The sequence below is a fragment of the Eschscholzia californica genome, unplaced genomic scaffold, assembly GCF_041429995.1.
Source record: "Eschscholzia californica isolate CP2 unplaced genomic scaffold, dmEscCali1.0.p SCAF_6, whole genome shotgun sequence".
In the NCBI taxonomy this organism is placed as follows: domain Eukaryota; kingdom Viridiplantae; phylum Streptophyta; class Magnoliopsida; order Ranunculales; family Papaveraceae; genus Eschscholzia; species Eschscholzia californica.
The window spans coordinates 22881406-22888895 of NW_028238483.1; the positions used below are offsets into that span (position 1 = coordinate 22881406).

A 7490-nucleotide genomic window follows, 5' to 3' on the forward strand; every position below is an offset into this window, starting at 1 on the left:
TCATTGGAAACGGAAACAACATTTGTTTTTTCAAAGTCAAATGAAAACGACGCCCATTAGAGAAGCATCAAGGTTAGCGAGAGAAAGACAAAATTAAGAGAGATAGTTGTTTTGGAAGAAAGAGATGGATGGAGGTGAACTTCACCCAAATTAATTCAGTGGGTGCTTATAGAGAGCTCGGGTCAATAATCATTGACCCGAGTCAATAAAAGCTTCACGCCCGCTTATAATGTTTTGGCCCGGTGCTTTTTGCAGCGCCCTTTGGACAAGGTTGTGTTTGTCGTGCGTGAAATCATTGTGACTACAAGAGCAATTATTCTTCAATATGATTCCTAGTAGCTATTCTACCTAACTTTATTGTTTGATTTGATCGGAAATATGGTTAGTAAAGGTTGATTTTGTTCGTATAATTTATGATTTTATTATCACATGTAAAACATGTCCTTAGTACTTTTGACAAAAAAATAAATTCAAGGGGGTGACCTCAATTACCAATTATTGAAGAGGGTAAGCTAAAAAAACCCTATAATTTAGCTTAGAAAAACGAGGAGGTTTATTTGAGAGTTTTTTTTTTGAAATTGTAAGCGTGTCTGGAAGCCTTGTCCTAGAAGACAAAACCTTTTATGACTCCAACCAAAGGTTGTGGACACTTATTTCTGAAGAGGCACGTTTTAACAATGGACTTGCTTGAATAGGGCATCCGGCCTCGAGTTCTTTTGAAAACTCGGGTCACCAGTCACGAGGCCCGAGAACCCAACATATAAAAACGAGGAAAAAGCTTGAGAATTACGAAAGTCCGGAGGTTGGAGTGAAAAGAAGTAAGCGGGGAAAAAGAAGCGGGAAAGATCCATCAATGGCGGCAACTGATCATCAAAAACAACTCTTTAACCTAATTCGAGGTTTCGCTACCGAAAAATCTCAAGGAGGTAACTAAATTCTGTTCATATTTCTCATCAGTAAGCACAATCTTTCTATCATTTAACAAATTGTTGCGATTCAGAACGCAGAGTTACTGGTCTTAAAAAGAGAATTCAAGAACTTCAATCTGAAATAGATGAAGCAAATGCGGATCTCATAGACATTAAATCAACTAAAGAAAGTGCAGAACAAGAGCTTAAAGGATACGAGTTTGAATTAGCTTTAAATGAAACTACGATTCAAGCTTTGGAGGTTTAAATCTCTTTATATTACATTTTAGAACTGGTTCAATTTTTTCTTTTTTGATCTGTTTTTCAATCATTTACTTTGTTTTGGTTACTATCAGGCAAGAATTTGTTTAACTCAAGATGAAATATCAAAGATCGGATCTGTTCTTGACGCTATTAAGGTACAGAATTACGATCTTGTATATGTTCTCATCAATTTTTTGATATTTTTGAACTTCTCTCTCTTTATTTCATCTAATTTGTTCTAATCTGAATGTTATATTCTGATCATGTAAAGAACGAAGATGCAGTTTCTAGGTACGAGTTACGTTAATTCTTTCCTCATCGTCTAATTTCAGTACTCCTATAGATGAACTCTCTGATCTTAAGAAGCTGACAGGTAAAGTTTACTTTCTTGTTCATATTGATGCAGAGATGAGTTCATTGCTGAAATGTTTGAGTTCAACAAGAAGATAAGGTTTTTCTCTCATATGTTATACTATTTTGAATATCCAAGCCTTATTAGAGAGACTGATAATACATCTTAAATATAAGGTAGTATATTGCTCACAATATGAGTCTAATTGAGGAACTAGAGAGTTTTTCTAATCAAATTTGAACAAAGTTTCTCGTTGGCGATAGAACTGTTAACTTTATTGGGTTTAGGGCTTCTGGTTTTGGAGTAATGGTCACTTAGGAAACATCCAAAAAATTTTGACAATGTAGAAGACATTAGGCATGGTGACTTACAAGGATGACAAATACAAATAGGGAAATGGTTTGTTTGAATACAATGTTGGCTCATGACTGAGGCTAAGAAAGGGCTTTTCTGCTGCCGAGAAGTTTCGTTTTTAACATAGAGTGCCTTGAGAACTGACGTGATAAAACAAACCTCCTACGTTTAATTACTGGTATAAAAAGTTTATCTCTTACATATGTATCTATTCTTAACAGAATAACAGGCATCAACGAAAGTGGGTTCTTGAAGGATATGTAGACCATAACTTTACAAAAATACTTGACGTCAAAGGGGAAAAATTAGTGAAAATGGAAGGCATGAATCCATTGGGAACAATTAGGCTCTAGAACCTGGTTCAGACAGGAGTGCTGTGGGTTGTATATATGTAATCTCATTTAGCATGAGCATCTTTTATGCAGTTAGACTAAAGCTCTAATTCTGAATTTATACTCAAGTATTGCCGTAGCAAGAAACTGGGTATTCCAACCTGTTGAGTTTATCATGCAGGAACCTACAAGAGACAATAGCTCATGCTCCTCATGGACAGAAAACCTTTGAGCCTTCATCAGATTATGGTACATGTACTTATCCTATTTTTGTGTACATACTTCATCTGAAAATTAGACCCCCCCCAATGTTATGTTAAATCTATGTAGTGCTCGGACTCAGTTGTGCTTATAAAAGTTCCACTAAATAACTATGTTCTCGGTAATTTATTACTCCTTGTGAACTGACGGACGAAACTCGTTTCCTTTCCAAATTAGGTAATAAGAGACCATGGCTTGAGATTCAACATGCTTCAAAAGAGATTGAGGAAGAGGTTGCACAAGTAATTAGTCAAATACAGCGAGAGGAACAAGAGTACCAAGAAGAACAGAATATCAATAATAAGGTGAAATCTATTCTTATCATCTAATTTGGTTAGCTATAATATGATTTAAGTTTTGGTTCACTTGATAACTATCTAGAGATATGTCATTATTGATGCGCTGTTATCACTTAGAGAGCAATATAAAGATCACATGTCGAAATGCTACTTGGTCTCATTACTGCAAGAAATTTTCCAATAACATAAAATCTATTGCATGATTTGCGAACTTATAGCTCTTGTATTTGCACATTTTTCTTGATGAACAAAAAGTCATTTTAAGGAATAAAAACTGTGGTCATGTCTTCTATCTGCGTAGAGTATATCTCCTGACTGGATTGTGTACATATATACAAAAGTATTGCTTAAGTTAACGATATGTATCACTACTTTGTTGGCTTTACAAGTTTTTAGTGCACTTAGTCCATATTATAATTAAAATGCACTGCATGAATATATAGTTTCTATAATATACTAAAAATCTTTATTGTTTCTGCCTTAAAGATAATGTTACTTTGACCTAATCTTCTGGACACTGACAATACCTGCAGCTCAAAGATGAACTCGTCGATTTGGAAAAGAAGGTGTCCATTGTGGAATCTGTTGTGAAAGAAATGAAAGAATATCATGAGCTAACAAAATATCCTTTCTAAACAGATACCAAAACTTTCAATAACAAGATTTACTGGCAATAGTTCTTCTGGATTACAAGTATAATCCATCTATGTAATACTAACAAAGTGAACTCTTTCCAATAGTCTTTCTTTGACAATCTATAAGCAGATAACTGAATTAGAAACGAAGTTGGCTTCTCTTGGAGAAGAGTTACAGAGAATGTGTGAGTGCCCTAGCTGTCATTTGGATAATTCAGGAGCTTTGGGAGAGATTCTGCAGGCAAACCAGGGTAAACGATCTTTACTTGTTCAGTCAAAGTTGTCCCTCGTGTTATTTTTTCTACGCTCTCCATTAGAAACAAGAGAGTTTAAGTACCAACCACCCGCCTTAATTTTTGTCATGTAGGTGTGGATGCAAGTGACCCTACAATGCAAAGCTAGAATCTCACCTATACTCACACAGGCTAACACGTAGCCACTGGTTAAAAAGAGATTGACAATCAGATGATGTATATTACTATGAAAAACTCAATTTGCAGGTGCTGAAACATAAATTTCTGATGAAAATTAAGGAGCACGGTCTAGAACTATTATTGGTGTTGCATTTTGGGTGAACTTAATGACATTTTCAGTGTGGCATTGCCCTCGTAAAGGTAACAATAATTCCCCGTCTCCCACATATCATTCATATCATAGGTAGCTCGTGTGGTGATTTATCTCTTTCAGAAAGACTAGACTCGAGTTTTATCTTTTACATTGTGATTTTGGTAAATCCATCCAATAGTCATGTCCACACTGGAACATGATGCTTTTAGTATTAACCGTTCCAACTCACACAATACTACCCTAGTTTGATAGTAGCAACAATTTTCGAATATAAAGCATACAAGATATGACTTTTTCGTTGTGAAATTGATAATCTTGGTACAATTCTTGGATTAGATTTATAAACTTGTTAGGAGTAACAGTATGGAAGGATCATAGTAAGAAATAATAACTATTTGATAACCTTTCCCTAGTATTCTTGCTTCATGGCTATAGTTGAGAATTAACCTTTCCATTTAGCATCAGTGTGGTAGGAAAATGTTAAACTTTCAGCTGAATTGATCTCTATGCTAGATTTGATCTGTAGTAAGTAGCTAAAGTAATTAGTAAACTTTTCTATATTACTGCACTTATAATTATATAATAATTTAATTTAGTTTGTTATCCATCTATAATTTAATCATTTTTCATATACTTTTAATCTTTTTTTTTTGCTACCAGTTTCTTGATCTCTTGGTCCCTATCATTGTAGTTCACCTTTCCATATCAAACCAGTTACATGACCTACACTTGATCCGTAAAAGATACTCACATCATTTTTCTTAATATAGACAAAAGCCTAGGTTGCTACATTGGTGTATTAATATTAATCAAAATTAGGGTTTTCTTTATGAGTAAGGAGTGCAAACGATTTTTATACATATTGTATACTGACTCTCCTTCTAAACTAGCTTAGAAGATAATGGTTGCCGAGGATCTAAACTCTAAACATGTACAACAAGGTCCACATGCTAAGCAACCACAATGGAATTAGATTAAAAGACTGCTTGCTGAAGTCTACTTTAGTTCGGTAGTAACATGTGTGTCTCTCTTCTGAGGAAATTGGCTTTTGTATTTGACTGTTACAAAGAAAAAAGAAAAAGAAAACAACACGTCAACACCCACCTTAGCTGTAGGGGCTGTAATAAACTTCAACCATGGACTAGAACGGATTTTGACGTTGGCAAACCCAATCTATCCCAGGTGACAAGGACATGGTACTATGTATAGGCTATCTGGTCTGAACTCTGTTTGAAAACTAGCTTAGAAGAGAAATATTGCTCAAACCTCCTAATACACTCAATATACACATTATAGATATATACTATTTAGGAGATTTTGCAACAAATACCTGCCCGGCTTTGGCACTTCAAGATACCACGACTTTAAAACGCATCCCAAGAAAATAGTGTCTAATTTCTTACAAAGAACACTACACTTCATTTCTCGCCAATGTACAGTTAGTTTTGAACTAGACAAACAAAAAAAAGTAAATACAATGTATAAATATTTAAACAAGCATGGAATAAAGAACTAAAAAAAATCAAAACTCATAAATCTTAAAGATATCATCCCTTTTCTTCAGTCAACTATGCTAATATCACAGGGGGCCTTGGATAGGTAGTAGTTTGCTTCACACTTTTAAGTAATCAATATATTCTACATCACCAGAAATTAAAAAAAGGGTGGGAAAGAAATCTTCAATGGGATTGAGTCATCAATTAGGTCTAACAAATCTTGAGAGCTCAGTCATCAGTTGTGAAATATTATCAATTTGGAATGATTTGGATTGATAGATACTCTCATCTTAGCTGTATTAATATTCACTTTACTTCTAAAAATACAAAGAAAAGAAGAAAACGAGTTGTGGCCAAAAGGTTTTCAGTGATCAGAGGCCACGACTTCTTTATTTGATTTGATCAACACGGGAATTTGAATAGTTATTGTCTATAAAACTTCATCAATTCACTAGTATTGGAAGTTGTCCACAACATGGTTCGAAATCTAACTTAATTTGGGATTCCATAAACCCTTTTTACGTGAACATTTACTTTTGTTTGTTCTAATTTCGTAAGGGATCGCTGACTCGTTTTTTTTAAAATCATGATTGTTGACTTGTTATCGATGCATAAAGGGACTGTTTTTGGATTTTGAGAGGGAGTTAGAGGTGGTCGAGTACGAGAGTTTAGTGAGTTACAAATATTAAGATTATTGATAAATATCGCTAATGTTTTTCGTCATTCATAGCTAAAACCGTGACGTTATTTGTCGTGAGATGTAGAATATGTCTCACCAATTAAACCATTTAAATTTCTTGTGTTCAGAGCATCTCCAATGCAAAACTCAATCTTACAAACTCGGAGTGCCACATAAGATTTTCTGAGTTTTTCTTAAAAAATCATCTCCAATGCAAAACTCAACTAAAATCTCAAAGATGATGTGTCGAGAGTGGAATAGAGATATCTCAAGAGGACACTCTATTTTCAGAGTGTCCTCTTGAGATATCTCTAATTGTCCAACTCATCAATATTTAAATTTCAACCAATAGAAATCAAGTCTTCGTATATTTTCAAAATAACTCATTATTTTTTTACAAAAATAACCATGACACGTAAGTGAAACAAAAGAGTTTAGAGTGTTGCATTGGAGACATACAAGAATTAAGGATCTCTATTTTCGACACCTAGGAGTGAGAATCTCAATTGGAACTTGAAAAATAGGACGAATAGAGATTTTTTTGAGTTTTGCATTGGAGATGCTCTCAGTGCCATTGTTTACTTCCATTATTTTTATTTTGTTCATTAAAATAACTAGAATATATGGAGGTTATTTTCTTAGGTTTATCCTCTTAGAGCTAGACTCAATAATAAAATGCAAGGTTCAAACCAAGTTATTTCCTCCTCATTTTAGTTTTTTTTTTAAAAGAACTGTATAATATTACTGATAAGAGTTAGGATACAAAGAGATACAGTTCAGCAACGAGAGGGACCTAGATACATTTACATTGTGACACCATTCTCGTGAAACCTTCGATAACCTGGTTTGTTTTGCAAGATCATTAGCCTTGCTGTTTGCTTGTCGAAGTACATGATTAAAAGAAACAAACTCAAAAAAGTTTCTATGACTTCTTGTTTTTAATATCCATTGCTTACTGGTCCAGTGAGCTGAGGATAAATCTCCTTTAAGACCAGAGATGATGTTTCTTGAATCTCCCTCCAACATTATTTGTTTCACCTGCATTTGTTTGGCCAAGAGTATAGCATTTAGCGCCGCCATGGCTTCACCTTCATCTACGGATCTGCACTTGACAAGAACAGTTTTCTCTGCAATACAAATACCCTCATGATTATGTAGTACCACTCCAATGGCAGCATCTTCATCGATAGATTTGAAAGAGATATCGAAGTTGCATTTGAATATATTTGGAGGTGGAGGTATCCATGAGGTGGGAACGGGTTGTTTAGGAAGAGTGTCTACTTTGTTTTTTAATTGGATGTCCACTAGACTTCTCACCTTGTGGAGGCACTCATGAAGTTTAG

At 34.5% G+C, this 7490-nt stretch overlaps 1 protein-coding gene across 1 annotated transcript; it reads left to right on the forward strand.

The window, feature by feature from the left end:
- The first annotated feature begins 796 nt into the window (after positions 1-796).
- Positions 797-4039, forward strand: LOC147532567 (spindle assembly checkpoint component). The gene is made up of 10 exons (XM_086649970.1): positions 797-926; positions 1001-1170; positions 1265-1327; positions 1444-1463; positions 1579-1623; positions 2392-2465; positions 2649-2776; positions 3304-3389; positions 3529-3656; positions 3773-4039. The coding sequence occupies exons 1-10, from the start codon at positions 854-856 to the stop codon at positions 3805-3807; spliced, it is 822 nt and encodes a 273-aa protein (XP_086506096.1). The 5' UTR covers positions 797-853; the 3' UTR covers positions 3808-4039.
- Positions 4040-7490: the final 3451 nt, after the last annotated feature.

Excerpts from the sequence above, each read along its gene's own strand:
- LOC147532567 (XM_086649970.1), top strand. The coding sequence starts at position 854 with ATGGCGGCAACTGATCATCAAAAACAACTCTTTAACCTAATTCGAGGT. Across the intron at positions 927-1,000 it reads TACCGAAAAATCTCAAGGAG|AACGCAGAGTTACTGGTCTT; the intron begins GTAACTAAATTC and ends GTTGCGATTCAG. Across the intron at positions 3,390-3,528 it reads AAAGAATATCATGAGCTAAC|TAAGCAGATAACTGAATTAG; the intron begins AAAATATCCTTT and ends TTTGACAATCTA.